Genomic DNA, 21,419 nt, shown 5'->3' on the forward strand with positions numbered 1-21,419 from the left:
CCTCTGCCAATTGGTTGTAAATTGGCAATGATCTTTTCTCCTCAGCTTAAGCTTTCATAAAAACCTACTTTGGGCTTAGTGGTGGTCTGGCACTTGAGTTTGAATGAGCTAAAAACTAGGCTTTCAGAAGGTGGCTTTTAGCCTGGGACTAAATGTCCCCTCCAGTTTCAGTAACCACAGTGGAACCTCACGCTAACCTTTCTTTCATTTTCTCCCTCACTCCCTCTCCCACCATATCACTTGTGACCCAGAAGCAGATAGGATAGTTTAGTTTGCAGGTAAATATTACAATTTGAAGGGGGGGAAAAAAAAACACAACTCAATACCAACCTTGTTAGATGTCTACTCAATTCATGAACTTCCATTTCAGTGCTTTTAAATTCATTGAGCTCCTTTCGAATGGCAGCCTAGAACGAAGAGAAGCCCATGAATATGCAGAGGAGGCAGATGTGAAGGAGTTCGCTTTTTATTTGATCTCTAACGATATATTTTTTTTCTTTGACAAAGCTGTACAAAATGGATTCTTTCACTGGGAGGAAAAAAAAAATCACCTGAGATGTCCCTTTGGACCTACTAAGATGCCCCCTACCCTTAAATCTCAATTAGAAATGAGTCTCTATGGGACAATGCCCAGGCCATCTTTTTCTCTGTCTCCTCACAGAGCTGTTTCCGCTAGGCATCGATAGTGCCTTACACTAGCCTCACACACCTTGGCTCCTGGGTACACATTAAATGTCAACCTCTCATCTTCCTTAGGTAAACAATCTAAACTCATCGTCGGCACAGTATTCATCAGTACCTCATGATGAATACTTCTAGAAGGGGTGGATCAAATTCACCAACCAAATTAAGGGAATGAGCGATGGCCAGCTCCCCCTTTTCCCTCTGCTCTTTCACGACTCTGATGAGGCTGAGGTAATATCTTTTACCATGACAGGTTTGTGGGATATGTTTTGAATAACCTCAGATATTCCGAGATGAACCTGAATAACTTCATCCTTACAGAGCTGCCCACCTAAGTAGCTGCAGCGCACAGGGGAGGGCTGGGTAATCAGATTGCAAAGAGAGGTGAGGAGGGTCTGGAAAAGAAGAATGTCTGGGGTTGGAGAAAACGTCCTTTCTTCCTCAGGGGCTGAAATTTTAAACATGTGTCCTTTTGCAGAGCTCTTTCTAAGTCTGGTATTTGCTTTGATGGGAATATCATGGCACTGAGAGTTTGAGGATGAAAAAGCCTTTAGATGAGATCAGAGTGGCTCCCTACAGGGAAGGAACGCATACTCGTGTTTAAGTGCTGGGTCATAAGCTTCGGGAAGGCACCACGTCCTGTTCTTCCATCCCCAGCAGCCTGTGAGGAGCTGGATGTGCTCCTAACAGCAGCTAAGAACTTGAGCATGTGCATGTACAGATGTCTTGCACTTGACCTTGATATTTGCAGATACCCTTCTCCTTGGTAAGCAAGCCCGCTTCAGTGAAAGTAGGAACAAAAGAGAGTGAGGGTGAAGGCCCTCCTCTCTTGACATTTACAGGACACAACTGACTGGGGGACTGGTTGTCTGTCAGTCTATCTCTTGCATAGCGGTGCCAGTTCCTGGGGTCGCTCACTACGAATTCCTGCACAGGGTAGAGATGAGTGCTATATTTAAGAGAAGGCAGAATTTTCCACTCATCGGGATCTGTAGGGTTGATCCACCATGTGGGAGGCTGTTTTTGGGGGTGGGGTGGGGGTGGTGGATGTCTCTGCCTCTGGCCATGTCGGTTTCCCCCACGTGTAGCAGCTTCCCTGCACTTCCCTGAAATTCTTCCATCCAGCCTGAGTCTGAGCTATCACTGACCTCCTCTTGTGTTGCCACTGGCCCCGGGAATGTGTGGAGCAAAGGCAGTCCTCTTTAGGAGAAGGTCCTGGGGTACCCCAGAGTCGCCCCACTGTCCCTTGCACATTACACATAGTCATTTTCAACTATTTTTTAAAAAGGCTCTTTGCCCTTCTTCACGGTGACTGAACTAGAATCACAAATGATTCCCAAGTAGAGGTTCATTTTGATACATGGTCTAATAGGCAGATAAGAAGGACTTATCATTGCATCACTGCATTTCTTATAAAACAAACTCATCTTCGGTTTAATTTTATTTTTTATGTTTTCCAAATCGATGAGGGTTTAGTGTAGTGAGGCACGTTCTGCTGTCCCTGTGATTTGTGTCCTGTTTCTCCCATTAGGTTACAAGAACCACAAGACACTTTGTCCCCTTTTGGTTCTGCAAATTCCCTGTTGGTGGCCGAGGACAGCATCCTCTGCACGGGAGGCCTGTGGTACGCTTGGAGCCTCATGCTCTTGAACTGTGCTGTGTCTGTACAGCCTTTCCTTCTCCTGTAAAACAGGCATGATATCATGTGTCCATTTTGCGCCTTCTCTAGAGCAGTGAAGAGCCCATTCAGTGACCTCTGCAGGTTATCTGGAGCCCTGGGGAAAGGTGTTGGGGGACATGGCACTTTCAGCCTGCCCAGTGGGCACTGAGCGCTCCATTTCTGAGACCGTGACCCCAGTTTTGCTGTTGGCCTCAATACAGGATCCTAGTTAGCAAGCGAGAAATCCTGCATAGGAGCAAACCAAGGCGTGAGGACCCCCCACCCAACTCCTCGGCCCTCTGCTTACTTTGTCGGCAGCAGTGAGGCGGGTCCACGGCTTGTCGGCCCTTCGGTCATAGTCCTGAGCGTCGGCCACCTCCACGTAGTCGCTGAAGCGGATGAGGATCTTTCTTTCTCGGAGCTCTTCCACTGTGGGCCTCTGGCTGAGCTACAGGGAGGGAGAGAGATAGACACAGTCAGCCAGAAAAGTTTTGATCACTTGGTCTGTCCGTGAATTTATAGTTGTAGACAATAAGGTCTCGAGAGACAAGCGATGTGTCACATGGTGAAGGAGGCGCAGGGTCCAGGTGGGGACCCAGGGCTCCTGACTCCCACACCTGAGACTTTCCTAGGACTCTAAGAGAAAGTTTTATGATTCTTTGAGGTACCTCTAGGCTGATCCAGATGGAAAGCTAGGCTGTCCCTTTCTTAATAACACTTGGTCTTTACAAGCAGCTTGTCTTTCCGTATGGGTGTCTGTTGCATATTTCCCCACATCTGTTCTATTTCTCCTACCAGCCGACAGGGATCTTACACAAAGATTTCGTCTTATTTTTGATGTGAGTCCACATCCGTGTGTCAAATTTAGTGCTGTCTGCAAGATGGGTTTTGTAAATCATTTCATATATGTGTGTTTTAGACACACACAAAAGTATATGTGTAAACTCTCGGATATGCAGGAATGGGAGGAAAGCGTTGATTTATGAGGTCAGAAGAGACTCTGCTTCTCAAGAAGTTCAAACGGAAGGTCAGCCCACAAATGCAGAGCTGGGCCGAGTTTATGCCAACGGAGACTTGGACTGGGCCTTTTGGATGGGTCTGTGATGAGGGAATGAAAGAAGTAAAAGGAGAATTCATATTTATTTAACCGTCTCCTGGTGTCACCCACTAACACCCCTTTTTTGTACTTTAATAACAGAAGCCTAATGTTTCTATTCTCTCTTCCTGTCACTAGGGGTTTATTACTTTTGGAGCAACATAGTTGCTCTCTCTTCAGGATGTTATTAATTCACATTTTAACTGACATTATTTTCCTGCAGTCATAGACTGTATTTAAAGCTATTAATAGAAGATGCAGTCAGAATCTTACCACAAAGGCCTATAAAACACACGCATACAAGGGACTCCATCTACCCTGGCTGTTTGACTCTATATCATGCAGCTGCCATACACCTTTGGTGGTACCAGAATGTTCCCACTTGCTGCCAACTGGCCTACAATGGGAAAGCGTAATTAGATGATTGCCTGGCTGGCATTAAGTAGGATTGTGAGGGGTGTTGCGAGGCTCTGGACAGGACCAAGGCAACCTGCAGCTCTCTCTTGGCCAGTGGTGGGAAGGTCTGGGGATCAGAGGCTTCTCGGGCTGTGGCACAGGCCAACTTGCTTAGACTGCCTGTAGCTCCCCGTCAAAGTGGTTCTTAGTCTGTCCTGAGGCAGCCTAGTTTTTTCCTGGGACAGGACATTCTGGCATCAGTGCTGGCTTATGGCAGGGAACCATAGGTCTCCCAGGCTTTACGGCTAGGGTTGCTGGAAACAAAAATGGCGGTCCAAAATGTGGGTGCAGGGAACTTCAGTACTGTTATTAAAATACATAAAAAGTTTTAATGTTTACCATATTGATCCCAGATAAAGGAGGATTCCTACTCGAAATCCCCAGTTTGTATTGTTTAGGACTAGCAAGGTTTACTCTAGGGTCCTGGACAAAATGGCATTATTTTCTAAATGTGCCATGACACAAGAAAGGTTGTTAAACATGGAATTTCTAGTTTGTATTTCTGGAAATTGTGACCTGGATTTTACTAATAGCCTGTAGGTGGCAGGGTGAACAGAAAACTAAGTATTAGTTCTGAAGGTCAGGGACTATTTTTCATGCCTGAATCCCATGGGAACCTTTGACACAAGCTCTTCAAGTCCGTAAGGCACAGAATACAAGTGTTGAGGGAGGGAGTGAGGAGGAGACCGACTTCTTCTGCTAAGAGAAGCTCAGGTGGTGTGTGGACTGACTAACCAATGGCTGCTGGGACTCTCCATGTGAGCATGGGCTTGTGCTCCTGGCCGTGTAGGATTTGGGTGATGTGCCTTTAGTTCATGGCTGATTGTAGCCACTGGGACATGTAAACCCAAGGTCCTCTCTCAGATACTGAGGAAATGACCTTTATGGCCAAAGTTGGTTTTCTGGGTTTGATAGATTGGAAGAAGAGGTAGGCAGCAGGGATTGGTAGCATTATGCTTCAATCTATGGCAGCAATATCATTTGCAACCAAATACTCAACAAAAGAATAACTAATTGAGACCCAAATTCTACTATTAGTACAACCTTACCCAAGTGCATTTTCTTTCTTCCTCCCTCCTTCTCATTCATCTATCCATTTAGCTAGCTAGCGTTTTTTTTTGGAATGGGGAGAGAGGTATTTATTAAAAGACAAAACATATAATAAGTTTTAAGTTACTCTCAATTTGGCTGAAGAGAATGATAGGTCTGTTGCTATAAGCATCAGCTACAGTGTTTCATTTTTCTTACTAGTACATTAAAATTAAATAGAACTGTATTGAGGAAATTCTCAGGCTGAGCATAAGTAAATGAGAAGCAGCCACCATCACTGGCATCTGGTCTTGGTGCGATAAAGGCCCCAAAGGAAAAGAACTGGCCCATAGCCAAGGAGGGGTGTGGACTCCCTACCTGTTGGCAGGCTCACATCTCTGTTGACAAAAAGAGATATGAAAGCTTCTTCCAGTCTCTCCCTTATAAACAGTAATCCCTTCACTCGAGCTCATTATTTCTAATTCCTAATCCAGTCCCTGGGGAAAGAAATGCTGAAAGTGCAAGGCAGTAGTTCTGGGAGGAGGAAGGAATGGAAACCAGGAGGAGGAAGATGCATTTATCGTGTTCTGGAGACTTGTATAAGCTTTGGGCTATTTGAGGTACCCGTCCATAGCATTATCCACCCCAGAGGAAGTGGGTGTGGGAGGGAACCCTCTTCCTTTGCCCCGCTACCAAATTATGCAGTTAGTTGTTTTTCTCTACAAAATCGTATACTCTTTGTAAAGAGATAAGAATTTGATGGATGTTTAACTATTTTCCTAATACTAGTTTTTAGCAAGAAACCCTAAAGTTTAGGAAGGTTTTCGGGTCCCAGCAATCAACTCCGATGAACTTTATGAAAATTAGTTTTAACAATGTTCTGAATGTCTAGACATTTCTGTATCAGAAACGAGCCTCTTTTTGATCCTGTAGTCATTTCAAGGTCACACTTAGAACAAGTTAATGCATCTCCCCCCATCCTCCTGACTGCTCAGTCTCAGGACAAAGGGTGCCCCCCATCTAAAGACACGGTGGCCTAAGGATGTAAAGCATCAGATTTAGATTGTGGTGAGGGCACCTGAATTAAGTGAGGTCACTTAGCTCTTATTCTAGTCCCCACCGGGGGTCGGTGGCCTGTCATTGGCCTTTCAGGCACTTGTTTATCCTACTCCTTTTAACTGGGATGGCATTTGTCTTGTCATCAGATGTTTCAGATACTATGAAGGAAAGAGAGTGTTGAGAAACATAAGTCATCTCCTTAATAATTGCTCTGATATTTTAGGATTTCTGAATTTCTTCCTTTGTGTAATATTTCTAGGGAGAAAAATCCATTAATAAATAAGCCTTTCAAAAATTAATTGTAATGGGTCTCTTAACCATCTCTAAGATTTGAGACTCTCTCAAGATGGTCACTGTAGGAGGTTGATTAAAAACACTCTAGAATATAGACTATAGTATTATATCTTGTGTGTCATCATTTAATTAAACTTGTCAACATCATCCAAGAATAGCTTCAAATGAGAGTTTATTATTAAAGGGGCCACTCACATAGAATTAAATCCATTTGTGTCTACATTGTATTGCTAAGCCACCTATGTTGGCAATTAAAGACATAAAAATTCTAGCTCTATGGATTTTATCTAAGTGCTTATCAAACATCTTCAAAAAATTTCTCGGTGCTTTTGGCATTTTTCTAATTCAGTATTCCAAATTGGATTTAGCATAATAAAGTCAAATAATTCTTAGTTAACAGGTAAGGAATAGTATCAGAGGAGGAGGCAAGGAAAATTATAGCAAATAACTGTGTTATATTTGAACTACTGATTTTGACAATGAATTTCCAATTGCTCAATGGGATCATAGTGCATTTTTAAAAATACAGTATTCACTGGTATTGAGAATATAAAGCCTTCTCACCTTTCGAGTTAGCCTCCTCTTGATCTCTCTTTTCTCCTCTTGTTCCTCTTGTTCATTCCGAGCTGAAAGAAACGTTTAAGATGATTTTGATTTCTGTAAGCAGTGTCACACACAGGTGCATCCTCTGAACCTTTGAGGCTCTAGGCCCAGTACCTCAACATCTGAAAGGGGGAAGAGAGAGCTTCTGTCCCCTACCCCACCTACACTTCTGCCTGTGGAGATGCATTCCAATCTGCCTGCATTGTTTCAAATTAGTGGTGAGCAAGTTGACCTTTGTATTTCTTTTTGTATTTTTTATGTCACATGGGGTTTCGAGTCTCCAGGCAAAAATGCTGGGTTGAGAAGTGTGGCTCACAAGACAAGGAGGGAGATCCTAAAAGAGTAGACGTGCCACCAGCAGTGACTTGGGCATTTGGGGAGAGGTGAGGCTCCCTTCTTTGGACAAGACTTGGGCCTCACTCAACTCTGTCTCAAGCGTCAGAGTGACTGCAAAGGGGCTCATTGTGATGTGGCCCTCGGGTCTGGTGCACTGTGGGAGTAGAACAGAAGACCAGTCCCGTGGAGGTGCTTGCCATCTGTGCAGAAACAAAATGAGGTACTGCTAATGCCAAATTCAAGGCTGGCTGCAGGAAGAGGAATTTCAAAATGCTCACCTTTTGCAAGCCCTGATTCCATCAATTCTTTGAATCTTCCAAGAAGTCCACAGAGCAAGTGTGAGGCCAGAGTGTGGGATACAATGGTCTGCATTTAGACTCTTAGGACGTTCTCAGCTTAATATGTGGGGTAACTTACTCATCAGGTGATTACAGAGCCGTAGGTAAGAGGGTCTGGGGAAGGGAACAGAGAATTGGAGGACAGAAAATGTGGGCTTATTTCTCCTTTCAAGCTAACCAAATGACCTTGGGCACACCAATTTCCTTCTGGGCCTTCGAATGGAAGCATGGTTATAAGCATAATATTGTCTAGCTTGAAGAAAACCTTGAAAGTCAACCTGTGTCAAAGAAGGTCTCTGATTTTCACCAACTGCATAGAGAATGGCATTAGTGAAAGGCATCTGCTTCAAGCAGATTTTGGCACGGGACACATTAAGAATGCCCCAGGCACTTGTTCTCTCATTTTGAAATCACTGATGTTAAATTATGTTTCAATTAGTTAATTAACGTATCATATCAGTGCGCATGGGCAATTCAGTTGTTTCAATATAGGAGCAATTTTTAAAAGAGAGAAATAAGTCCCTATGCATAGAAGTAAGGTCCCACCCTGCCCCTCCTTGTCAGCCCTGACAGCAGCAACCACAAACCACAGCCAACTCACACAAAAGGTGGCAGCACCTCCCACTAGAAGAAACAATGGCAGTTTCGAGCAGAATTCAGGCCTGTGAGTGAAACCTCCAGTGGCATGATTTGGCTGGCTGTAGAGATCAAGATCTTGCATGAGGGCAGTACCAGAAATGCCCACGGCCTGCCATGGGCTGAGGTCGCCAGAGGTCCCCGCTGCAGCTTGCCCCACAGTGCCCCCAAACCACCCACAGTGGGGCTCCTTCCTTTGGATTTAAAGATCTCATCTCTCCCTCTCAGAGCACCCTTTAAAAATGCCAATTTCATTTGGATAAAAACCCATTAAACTAGTCAGCCTCCATTAACATCTCAGTATGAACTAATCTGTCAAAGATAAGTTGGGAGGCAGACAGCAAGACCCAGAAGAAGGGAGACCCCAGACAGCTGCATACAGGTGGGAGGAAGGGAAGGAAAGGTCTAGTCTGGATGGTGGGTGTTCAGGAGACAGTTTGAGGCACTTGATTGACATGGACAAACTCACAGAATTAGAGAGACCAATGAGTCTACCACTCCCAGTTTGTAAATGAGGATGTGAAAGTCCAGGGGAGTTAAGTGGCTGGTCCGTCATACGCTACATGGCTAATTAGTTAGACAAATAGTCCAGCTTTTTTTTTTTCCTCTCGCTCAAAGATATTGCTTCTTCCCCCCTGTCACATTTTGCTTGGGGCTGACCCTCCTCCTTATTACTGGTGACTGGCTTCAGAATCTAGTTAGGGCTCTCTCTCTCTACAGGTCCTTTTCCAAGTCATGAATGTCAGCATTCTGTGACAGATCATGGAACTGCCAGCTCCTATATATGTTTCTGAGGTCCCTCTCAGGGGTGGGCCTCCAAGACCACCTATGGAATCAATACCTTTAGTTCCAAGCCATTTACAAACCCAGGGTCAGGTTTTCTCAGGCCAAGAGTACCAAGGCAATCTCATTAGGCAACTGGGAAGAGAGGCCAGGAAAAGCCCATGATGTCATCACCTGCTGCCACCAACAGAGTGTGCTCATTATGTGCTCAGATGTGCACAGTGCCTCATTGGCTGCTGAACAGAGCAAGCATTGGCCTGCAGTGCTGGACAGGGTGGGGCTGAAAGTCAGGCCCAGACTCAGGCTTCACTACAGAGCCCTGATGCCTCTGTGTACCTTCTCTAGCACCCTCAGGGAGACACTTCTTCAAATGAGCTAAAGCTCAAAATTTAAGTTTTAGAATAATTTTTTTGAGGGTGTTTTCTTAGACCACTGAAAATTTCTCATTTCACCATCAGAATCGATGGACAGAAAAAAAAAAGAAAAACATATTTAGGAAAACGAAGTCCCTGAATGCAGGGGTAGAATAAGAACCAGTCAGGGACAATTAATTCATTTCCAAAAAGGTCTGGAACTGGGAAATGATCAAGCCATTTGGATTTGGTCAGGTAGTTCTTTAATTTGTAGCTATTTGAATAGGACAAGAAGGAAGAGGAAATAGAATAGAAGGGAACAAGGGAACAATCTTTTAAGCTGCTTTGGTCCCCTGAATCTAAGCCCCTTGGGCTTACTCGACATAAGTAACTGTCTCTACGATTTGAGTATCTTTCTGGATGGCAATAAAAACCCAACACAAAGAACCAGCCCGTAATCTCCCAGGGATGTGGTTAAGCAGGAAGGGGGAGCTGGTGTCCTCAGCAAGCCAGAGGTGAGCTGAGGATTTGACACCTTCTCTTTCTAAAACCCTCGCCTTCGCTGACAGAAGCACTATTTTCTGAAACCCGAACGATCCTGTAGAAGTTTTTAGCTTCTTTCAGTTTAGGAGTCAAGGTAAGAGATCACAAGTACAGTCTAGCCCCATGACTCAATTTACAGAGATTCCTTTAGAAGACAACAGATCTGTGTTAGGCCTGTGTGTATGGGTGAAGCAGCAGAGGGAGAAGGAAGCACATTTGCCTGATTTGTGATTTTAGAATAAATGGACACCTTTCTGTTTTTCTTTATCTCTAACAATGAAGAGTGTATAATAGATCAGGTATCAGGTTGGGGCAGAAAAGGAAACGTGACACAGGCCAAGTGCTTCCCCGACCATGGAAATCATCTGAAAAGGTTCTAATTCTCTTTGACAGCATATTAAGCTTAGAAGCTCTAATGGCACCCATCGGTTAAAAAAATATGCACATAAATTCCTAGAGACCTAGGAAGTATGTGAGGTGTACTCAAGACTGAGGAAGGCCAATCCTGAAGAGAATACCCCATGAGAGGTGGGGAAGTGGTGTCTGGCCTGGCTCAGGGAGGGAACGCGTAGGTGAAGGCAAACATCATGCAGGTGGCTGCTGTGGTGGGTCTGCCCACCCACACACCTCCCACTACAGACTTCCCAGGGGAGATTCAACAGCTCACCCTCAGTAAACTATTCCATACTGACGAGGTCAGGAGATCACAGTGAAGAGGGGTAGAAAGTAAAATCAAGAACATTTTAGTTTGGCCTAAGCGGAAATACCCACCCACGCAAACTGAGGTTTCACATGATTGCAGCGTGTGTATGTGTGTGCATGTGCGCGTGTGCGCGTGTGCGCACGGGCACGTGAGCGCAAACATAAAATAGCATTTCTATGAAATTCTGCATAGAGTATATTTCTCTCTTCTGCGAGGTTAGAAGGGGATGTGCACGTGGGAAGAAAGGGTTGCGAATTAAACTAAATATTATTTGTCGACCACCTTGAGGAAAGTGTCGGTGAGAGTGATAGTAAGGACCGAGCGGAATGTTAGCAGAAGTTTTACTTTTTGATAATTCAATATCTCCCACTAAATTGAGGCACAATGGTATTCATGAGACGCTTGATTTCTTTTATAATATATATAATTATAATATATATGATATAATCTATATATTAAGCACCAAGTGGATTTTCTGTATGTATTCAAATATCTCTGAGTCCTAAATCAAACAAGGGACTCATTTATATTTTCTGTCCACAACTGCAGTGACAACCAGTGTTCCTTGTATGAGAGCATGAGGCAGGCACACCATCGGCCAGCTGTGGGGGTCCTGAGAGATGCGCACGAAGCATTTCTCCTTGGAAATGCTTTCTTAGACTTTAAATTTAGCTTTCAAAGAAAAGGAGGGGAGATTTGATCAACAGCAGCCAGCTGCAATGGAAAGTCACATTTTCTAGTCCCAGGTTTCAAGTGGCTCTTTGCCTTATTTTAACCATCAACATATTTGTAATTTTTAAGCCAATTTTGATTTAAAGGTGACCAAACTCCTTTAAAATCATTTAATAAGTTCTCACACAATCAAATTTCAGCTTCTTTCTGACTTTATAGCCCACCGAAGGGAAGGTGGTTGCAGCATACTGTGAGCTTCTAATGAGCCAAGTAGATTCGAATTTGCCCTCTCTGTAGGGAGGTTGTCTTGGATGTTCCAACATATACGATGGAGCCTCAGCCACCAGAGGCATTCTCAATCATTTCCACACAGGCACAAGGGACAAATCTTGTGGCCTATGATTAAATTATAACTAAAGCCATTGCCACACCTCAGGAATTGCCACAGGCTTAGTCACTTACGTTTCAAAATGTTCCTCTGCTCCAACTCCTCTGCAGTCGGCCTCTGGCTCAGCCGCCTACGGAAAAAATCCAGGAAAAGTTTTTGGACCATATCATATCCTCCTTGGGTCATTAATCTCCCCAGCCCTTGTAGATACATGAGACAGAGCCAGTGGCTGGAGCTGTTGTTCCATCGTGGGCTCCGCAGGACTGACTTTCACCACCAACGCCTCCTCAGTTCCTCAATTTCAACCCCTGGAAAGGCGCCATACGTCATGTCACGCAGAACTGACCCTCCTCCTTCCTCCCTTCATGCCCCTCCCCAGCCCTGCTCCTCCGGTGCCTGCGGGCAAGTGGACTCTTCACAGAAGTCCCTTTCTTTCCTTGTGGCCTCCTAACTTTGGGACCTTGGCCTCTGCCTTTCTTCCCCAACCATGAGGTTAGAGCTTGCTTCTTGCCATGTTTGTGCAGACCCAGTTAGAATATAGAGTCCCATGGTCCCGGGGAGATGTGAGAGAGCCTGTCTCATCTGCAAAGAACAATAGCTGCTCTTCTTCTTGTCCCCACCCGTCATCACCCAGTCTTATTAGACATGGAATGACAAATGAACAGGAACAGAAGTGACACTCCTGTTATCCAGTAATTTAGCCATAACAAGTGAAACACAGCAAGGGCACGAACTTGCTATGATGCAACAGCAGGGGGTGGAGACAGACAATGCACAGGCACCATGTAGTGACAGAAGTCACCAGAGAATGGGAAGGGCACCAAAGAGGAGAACTACATGCTCGAATGCCAGTATAAAGTTTCAGGAATGGTCAACACAAACATGGTGGGCCTCAGCATTCACAGAGGAATTTGTATTTTTGAAGCTCTTGTAAATTATTTCACAACCTGCAATTATTCAGCATTCTGCTTCACCTATTGGGATGAAGTATGTGTGAGATGAGAAAAGTATGGAAGGAGTTTGAGGCTTCTTGAAGTCCTCCACTGGGACCTACGGGGTAGAAAGTTCTCCTTGTAGTAGAGGTTCTAGTCCCTCCCCAAATATTGGCAACTAGTATCTATAGTTGGCAAGATCTTTACATCATGGAATCTGAAGAGAGACTTAGAGTGAAAATATGAAGTCCATGCAGTTGCCAAGTATAAACATTTTAAATTCAATGCTTATTGTCACTTGTAGTTCTTTATCATGCTGGGCCAGAAAACAATTCTGTAATGCCCCAATATCATCACCACATATGCTGTAGACAGGTAGGAGTGGGCTTAAACGCCAGAGATTTTTAGTACGATGCCTAAATCTATAGCACCCTGGAAACTGCTGGAAATCGTATTCCAAAGTGTTTTAAGTTTATAAGGACATTCTCACATTCATTATTCATTTTTTTTCCCCTCGAAAGATCCCTTAAAAGCATTATTAATCCCTATTGATGGGGGCCAGCTTCATATTTGGAAATTCACAATATCAGAGGTTCTAAATTTGGACTCAGCAGTCTCGAAGTCCTTTCTGAACTAGCATTCTGATACTGCAGCAGGAAACTTGAGATTATACGACTGAGCACACTGGTGTCATAGGTCTGGAATGCAGTCACTGACTCCACTTAGAATGAGCTTCTTAGAGGCTCTCCCTCACCTTCTAATTTATGTTCCCCAAGAATACTTGTTCTTATGAGGATGCACAGCTACCTTGATGGGACCAATTGGTAAAACCCAGCCATTAAACAAAGCTACAGTTTTTGGGGCAGTGTGTTTTGAACAAGCCCTCCAGATTCAAGGTAGAGCTTGCATCTTGGAAGTTGGGTCAATGTTTTGGCAACTTACACCTAAAAGTGTCTGCAGATTATTTGCCCGTTGGCTTGTGCTAAGCAGGCCATCCATTCCATTACCAGCCGCGCTGCCTGGTTCTGTGCTGGCTTTTTCTTTTTGTCTTTCTTATGGGTCATGTTTGGAGAGGAAAAAACAATGAGTGACTCAACTAATAATCAAAGAAAATCCTATTATTAATCAGGCATCCTTTTAGTCAAACACACGTGATTTCAAATGAGGCCCTTTATTTATGTTTCATTTCTCTTGAAAGGGTCTGAGAACCTCAAGGCTAATCATAGCTATAAAATGTGGTTAAGCCCTCTCGAGGGGAATGTGCTATAATTAGCTATTTTGAATTTAAGAAATGAGATTTGGTAAGAAAATGATACTGTGGCATTGCAACGACACAGCATAAAACAACTCAAGAGTTAGGGGGTTTGGGTTCTAGTTCTGGCTCTGCTCTGAACATACTTTCCGTGGACAAGAAATTGGACTCTGCTGGGCCTACATTCTTTTTCTGCATACCTTGCCCCAGGTCACACGGCTAGCACATGACAGAGCCAAGACTTAACCCTAGGCGAATATTCTGTCTCTATAGCCTGAATACTCTGGAGTGTATTAGCTTCCTATTGCTGCAGTAACAAATTAGCACATATTTAGTGGCTTTAAATAACACAAACGTATTATCTTACAGTTCTGGTGGTCTGAAGTCCAAAATGCATTTCATTGGGCTAAAATCAAGATGTTAATAGGAGTGTGTTCCTTCTGGAAGAAGGGGATAATCTGTTTCCTTGCCTTGCAGAGGCTGCCTGCATTCCCTGTGCCTCTTCCGGCAGTGTAGCACCTCCCAATCTCTCTGACTCTGACCCTCCTGTCTTCTCTTATAAGGACTCCATGATTACGTTGCGCCCACACAGACAATCCAGAATAATCACCTTATCTCAAAATTTTTAACTTCATCATGGCTGCAAAGTCCCTTTTGCCATGAAAGGTTACATGTTCACAGGTTTGGGGATTAGAAAATGGGTGTCTTTTGGTGGCTGATATTTTGTCTACCACAACCACAATACCACACTAGTCAGAAGTTGCAAACTGATGGTTGCTGGGCTGGATTTGACTCTACAGGTTCTCCCTGGCATACTCAGGGGTTGTGATTTTTCCCACCTGAGTGCCTTTAGATAGGGTGTGTGTGTTCATGTTAGCCCTGTCCCCAGCACTCACTCAGATAATACATGTGAGCACAGTGTCATCTCTCTTGCTTTCTTCCTTTCCAATCATTCTTGGCCCCTGTAAGCTTTTGAGCTTGAGTACCTGGATGAGATTACCAAGACATAAGAATCCTAACTTTTGTTTTCCTTTTTTTATCCACCGATCTACTAAGAACTCCACTGAAGACTGAGCACCGACGATTCATAAAGAGCTCACAGCTTAGCGGGGGCATGATAGTAATTAAAATTCGCATGTTAAAATTGGGTCAACAATTTTCAGGAACTAGACTCTAATAAAACGTCCTCAAAATGGTAAGCAAGTTGGACATAATTTAGAGTCTCATGGAAGTTTAGAAGGCACGACATATTCTTGCAGCTTCTCAGCTTGGTTACCTGGAGGGTCAGTCGGATTAGGACATATGTAGAAGTGGGACCAGGTGTTTGGAAAAATCGTGAAGGAGATAGTTTTTGTTGAGGTATGCTCTCGATTCTATCCCTGGTAACTTTCCCTTACTCTATGTCAAGACCTTCCATCAAAACCTGTTTTTAAAAGCAAATGCTATATACTCGGCCATATTCAAATATAAATTCATTCTTTCATTCCACAAATTATGTGAGTGCCAGCTCTGGGTCAGGTTCTGTGCTAGTCACTGAGGTACAGTGATGAGCAAAAACAAATGAAATTTCTGCCCTTCTGGAACTTAAAGACTGGAAGGGGCTGTGGGCGGCAGTCAGTCATCATATATAGTCACAGAACTAAGTATAAAATGTAACTGCAGTAGGGCACCTGGGGCAGTGATACTAGGATACTACCAAATTAGGTCATCAGGAAAAGCTTCACAGAGGAACTGATACTGTGCCCAGATCTGAAGGATTGAGGGAGCCAGGTTGCTGGAGTGGAAAGAGCAAGGGGAAGAAGAATGGTGGGAAGTGAGGCAGGGGCCAGGCCATGTGGCCCATGTAGGCTGTGTTCAGGATTTTGATTTTTTTTCAAGGAACAATGTGAAGCCACTGACGAGTTTAAATTTTAAGGTGAGGAGAGAAGCAAATGAACCTTTTAGATTTACAAGAGATCGTGTAGATCATTGTAGAGATTGAAGGGTCGAGGGAAGAATCAGTTTGCGTAGAAGACTTAGAAGGCTATTGCACACCTGGTAGAGGATGGTGGATGCTTGGACTAGTGTATGGTGGTAGATGTGCAAGGTCCTAGTTGATGGACCATGGAGACATAGCATATATGGACAGAGAAGGAAGGAAGAGGTATACAGATATCTTTTACGTTTTATAACTTACACAACTGGGCAAATGGTAATGCTATTCACTGAGACAGGAATACTCGAAGGGATCCAGGGAATTTGGGGGAGGACAGGGGAAAGACAGAAGGGAACCACGAGTTTCAGTTTGGATCTGTTGAACTGGATGCTTTTGCAACATCAAAGTACAGATGTCAAGTAGGCAGTTGGATACATTGAGCTCAGATGGAGAGAAGAAGTCTAGGCCAATGATAGAAATTTGTGACTAGTCTGCAACAGAGATAATATTTGAAGTCACGAGTGTGGAGAGAGTATGAAATGAGAGGAGGAAGGAGCTTAGGACGGAGCCTTATTAGAATTCCAATATTTAATGCTCATAGGGAGGAAGAGGAACCTGCCAGGTAGTTAGAGGAGGGACAGTACATGGAGGCAGGATAAAAACTAGAAGGTCACATCATGGAAGCAAAGTAAGAAGATGAGCATGATCAACAAAAAGTGCTAAGAGCTGCCGAAAGGTCAGATGAGGCCTGAAAAAATATCCACTGGGTTTAGCGTCACGTGGGTTATTATCAACCTCACCTATCTAGAGCTCTTTCAGGGAGTGCTGGGAACAGAAGCCAGGCTGGAGTGCATTGAGAACAGAGGTGAGAAAATGGACATAACAAGTGTGTAGGACTCTTCTACGAAGCCTGGCTTTGAAGGGGATGAGAGTGTTGGAGTTGAAGGAGGCTCTGGGAAGGTTTATATTTTTTAATTGAAGAGGAATGAACACATTTAATGGAGAGGATTGAGAGTACATGGTGGTTGGTGGAGGTGAAAAGCTAAATATATAAGAAGGGAGAAGGCTCCGCTGATAGCGTAGTAGTCCTGACAGGACAGGAGGGGTTGGGATCCAAGGAACGGAGAAGGCCTTACTTTTCACATGGAGGAGGAGACAGCCCTTTGCTGTGACAAGAGGAAGCAAGATACAGGGTGTCATATGTAGGTTTGTATGTCTGGGTATTGCATTTAATAAGGGAGTTCCCAATGGATGGCTTTTACTTACTCTTTCAAGTTGGACTATGATAAACATGACTTATAGTAGTTTAAAATATAATCTTTTCTTGAGGGGGATGTCTTTGAACGGAGCCAAATTCACAAACCAGAGGAATAAAGCTCTAACTTCAGAATTCTAATCATCAGAATCTTACCGGAGCACCCAGGGCAGCCTGGCATCTTCACCAAGCAAAGCAGCCTCTGCTTGGTTCCTATTAAAATCTCCCTTGTGCAGAAGTATTGGTTCATAGAAAAAGCTAAATAAAAGGGCATAATTACTGTATCAACAAAGTGGTCAACTTTATAATTCCAAGGAGCTGACAACTCCAAGAGTAAAAGTAGAGATGCCTTCGTAATGTATTGTGTCTCTTACCCCCACCTTGCTAATAGATTTAAGTAACTGTGTCTGAAATAGCTTAACATTAAATTAAAAAATTTTTCTTTCTGACTATATATTTAGACATGACCATTGGTAGCAAGGGAAACCTTTTTGGAAGTTAAACATTAATAGAAAATGAGTTATCCCAAAGTAAACATTAAATGTACTTTCAAGTGATCTATTTAAATAGCTTTGCTATTATTATGTATGCGACCCTGGTTTATAAGACATCTCTGAGCAGCAAAATTGTTTCCATGGTTCAAATGATTTCTTCTTTACCATGGACCACAGCTAAATGATTTCCATTTACTGTGAACTGAAAAAATCACAGTTTCCATTTAAATGCCACATGCCATCAATCGCTATATATGAGGCTTCTATTTTCTTTCAACATTCGAGAATGCATCTTGCTTTTTAATAGGCTGAACTCGTCTATACCGGTGACCATAAACAAGCAAACAAACTCTTTCTTTTTTGTGTGCAACAAACAACCCCCCAAACAAACAGCACTTTAGTTTATCCTTGGGAAAAGGAGAATGCTAGGGAATGTAGTGGCGAGATGCTTTAAATATATGCAGAGCAGAGGAGTGTTGTCTTTGTGCATGATGGCATCTCCCCAGAGAAGTGACAAAACCCTTGTAGGTTTTGCTGGTCTGACTGGAGGAGGCCGACAAAGATTCATTCCACTGCACAGCGTTAATGAGCCTTCTGCAGGCTTTAGAACAAGGTCACAGCTTTCATTAGCATTTACAACTGCTTATTGTTTTGAGGGCCCTGATTTTAAAGTTTAGATCTCTGAAGCTGTATCTGCATTTAAGGAAAAAGAAAAGCAGAATTAACTTAGATTTTCTGCATCTCAGCCCCAGAGGGCAGTAATGTTTTTGCAGACAGATGGAAAAAGAAATGCAAAGGTACTCATGGAGAAGTATAGAACACAAGGTCTTCTCTCCTAAGGCAGGAGGAGACAGAGGTTCCCAGCAGATGCCCTAGATAGGAAACACAAGTGGAGACAGGCATGGGGGGAGCACTGAATTCTTTCCCCTCCACCTCCTTCAGAATCTTGCCTGAGAAGCTGTCAGTTCCATGACAGCTTCTGGGCTGGGGCATTTCTGTTGTCCTTAGTCACCACTACATCACCAATTTTTAGGAGACCATGGAGAATATAAAAGGTACTCATTTAGTAATTATTTAACCCAGATCCTACCAGTTCTGATGTCACACATGCTCCCTGGATGATCTCATCAACAAGCCTGACTTCAGTTAACATCTAGATGCTGATGATTCCAAAATCTGTACCTCCAGTCGTAGTTTTGAGTTCCAGACCATCTTTCCAATGGCCGCCTTATACTCCTATGGGCTGTCGGACTTAAAGGGTCCCAAATGAATGAATCCATCTTCTTTCCCTCCTGTCTAGATAGTTTGGACTCCCAATGAGCTGCTGCCTAAACAGGAAGCTGGGAATCATCATTTCTGTACTTCCCCTTTGATAGCCGATCAACCACCAAGTTCAGACCATTTCTCATACTATCCGACCACCACCCCCTCAGGAAAGCAGACCACCAGTATCTCTCCTGGTTGCTGCCAGCCTGCCCCACTCCAGTCCTCCTCCACCCCAGACAGAATGGTCTTTATAAGGGTCAAATCTAACCACAACACACACACTCCCTGCTTGAAAACCATGCATGCCTTCCCAGTGCCTGCAGGAGGAAGTCAAAGCATCCAATGGCCTATCAGATTCTTTATGATCTAGCTGCTTGCCAAGAATCTTCCTCATTCTGTCCTTTAGACATAAAGATCTCTTCTTAGTTCCTTCCAGACTTACATGCTTTTCCTTATATCTAACTATTCTTTCCCTTTCTCTTTGTCTGGCTAACTCATGACAATCCCCATCATAGCTTATACCTTAAATATCACTTCCTCTGTTCACTAACCTTTTGTTTAAGGTGGCTCTACAGAATATGGCCATAGTCCTGCATCCCCTGTATCTTGGTGCTTGTTATACCTCCTATTATTGTCTGTCTTGTCCCCAGGATTGAAGCTCTTCAAGGCAGGGCCACATCTGCCCCATTCACCACCAGGGCCAATTCACAGGCTTGTGACCTGGGCAGTTGCACAGGTACCCCTGCCTAGACGGGGCTTGTGTCTTGGGGTTTAATGCTCTGCTGTCATTTTGAAATTTTCAGTAGGTTTTGAGCAAGGAACCTCTAGTTTGCTTGCCATGGAATCCTCAGTGCCTGGTACAGAGTCTGGTAACTGGAGATATTTAATGGTTGTGAAGTAATTAAATGAATGCAGTCTCATTACTATTCATTGTCTTTAACCTTTCCCTCTCTTCTAGTTCTTTCCCTAAGGCAAACAAATGTTTTCTTCGTTAGAAATAAGACATAACCAAACAACAACACTGCCACCATCCTCTTAACCCCACTTCTTCCCCCAGGAAATTCCCATCTCTTGCCTACCCTTGGCTGCCAGACCTCTCAAAAGACCCATCATATTCAGCTTCTGTCCACACTACTCTATTGCACCGATTCTCAACCTGGAATGCTTTTGTCACGCCCCACCTCCTGGTACATTTGGCAACATGTGGAGACACTTTTGGTTGTCATGATTGTAGAGTGTGCTACTGGTATCTAGTGGGTTAGAGCTCAGTGATGCTGCTAAATATCCTGTGATGCACAGAACAGCCCCCACACAAAAAATCATATGGTCCAAAGCAACTACAGTGCTAAGGTAGAGAAACCTTGCTCTACTGAATCATTTCTTGCCATGGTCATGGATAATTTAATTGCCAAGTCCAGTGGCCAAGTCCAGTAGAGCCATCGTTTTGCTTGACCTTTCTCTATCATATGATGCCTTTGATTAATAGAAACTTCTTGAACCTTTTTCTTCTCAAGGTTTTCAGAGGTCTCGCATCTTTTTCTACCTCTTTAGTTCCTTCTCTTCAGCAGGTTTCACGTATGATGAAAGCCCCAAGGTGGCTTCAGGGATAGTACAATGCATGCCAGTGACTATCATGGGTCACTACTTCACAGATGTGAGACCTAGGATGAGCTGGCGTTCGTCTGTAAGCCTCAGCATTTTCATCTCTGGGCATCTTCTGATGGCCAGTCTCTGCCAGACTTCTAAGAATTTTGGTGCTGAGAAGGGGCAAAGAAGGAGGAGGGGGAATGGAAGGCTGTGGATAGATTGTTTCACATCTCTGCTAACAGCTTTCGATGGCTTGACATTGCACTAAGAATAAAGTTTATTTTGTGATAACATGGATGCACCTAGAGGGTATTATGCTAAGTGAAATAAGTCAGACAGAGAAAGACAAATACCACATGATTTCACTTCTATGTGGAATCTAAAGAATAAAATAAACAAACAAAACAGAAACAGACTCATAGATAGCAAACTGATGGCTGCCAGATAGGATTTGGATTACGGGACTAGGTGAAAAAGGTAAAAGGATTAAGAAATACAAATTAATAGTTACAAAACAGTCATAGGGATGTAAAGTACAAAGAATATAGTGAATAATATCATAATAACTATTTATGGTACCTGATGGGCACTAGACTTATTGGGGGATCACTTTGTAAATTATATAAATGTCTAACCACAATGTTGTAAACCTGAAACTAATATAAAATAATATTGAATGTCAAGTATAGTTGAAAAATAAAAAGTAAATAAATTTTTAAAAAGGAATAAAGTTCAAACTCCCTCCTCGTCATGTCCTACATTGCCCCTGTCGTGTGGCCTCCATATTTTGTTCACCTTCGCTCCCTTATTCAACCTTGAGATAACCCAGTCACACACCCAAGTGGTGATGCCTACCACACCAAACTAGAGGCTGCCTCTGCTGTGTTCCCTTACCTTGATCATGGCCTCATCCATTACACTGATAATATCCATTTACATGAAGAGTTTCTCAATTAGACTGAGAATGCCCCAAAGGCACAAATTATGTCTTATTTATCTCTGTGTTTCTAGACTTAGTACAGTGCCTGGCACACAGGAAAGGCTTGACTGATTTTTGATGATTAAATAACTTAATAATTCTCTAA

General features: G+C 43.5%; 1 protein-coding gene across 7 annotated transcripts in view; it reads right to left on the reverse strand.

Annotated features, from left to right (window-relative positions):
* Nucleotides 1-21,419, reverse strand: part of LOC120598872 (phosphatase and actin regulator 1) — a 288,350-nt gene that overhangs the window by 3,971 nt on the left and 262,960 nt on the right. For all 7 annotated transcript variants that reach the window (XM_039857954.1, XM_039857953.1, XM_039857948.1 and 4 more), the window contains 4 exons: nucleotides 11,708-11,763; nucleotides 6,843-6,904; nucleotides 2,652-2,792; nucleotides 331-407 (listed from right to left, as the gene is read on the reverse strand). In XM_039857954.1, the coding sequence (XP_039713888.1) occupies nucleotides 331-407; nucleotides 2,652-2,792; nucleotides 6,843-6,904; nucleotides 11,708-11,763 (336 nt within the window). The remainder of the gene's footprint in view (nucleotides 1-330; nucleotides 408-2,651; nucleotides 2,793-6,842; nucleotides 6,905-11,707; nucleotides 11,764-21,419) is intronic.

The sequence above is a fragment of the Pteropus medius genome, unplaced genomic scaffold (assembly GCF_902729225.1).
Source record: "Pteropus medius unplaced genomic scaffold, Ma_sr-lr_union100, whole genome shotgun sequence".
In the NCBI taxonomy this organism is placed as follows: Eukaryota; Metazoa; Chordata; class Mammalia; order Chiroptera; family Pteropodidae; genus Pteropus; species Pteropus medius.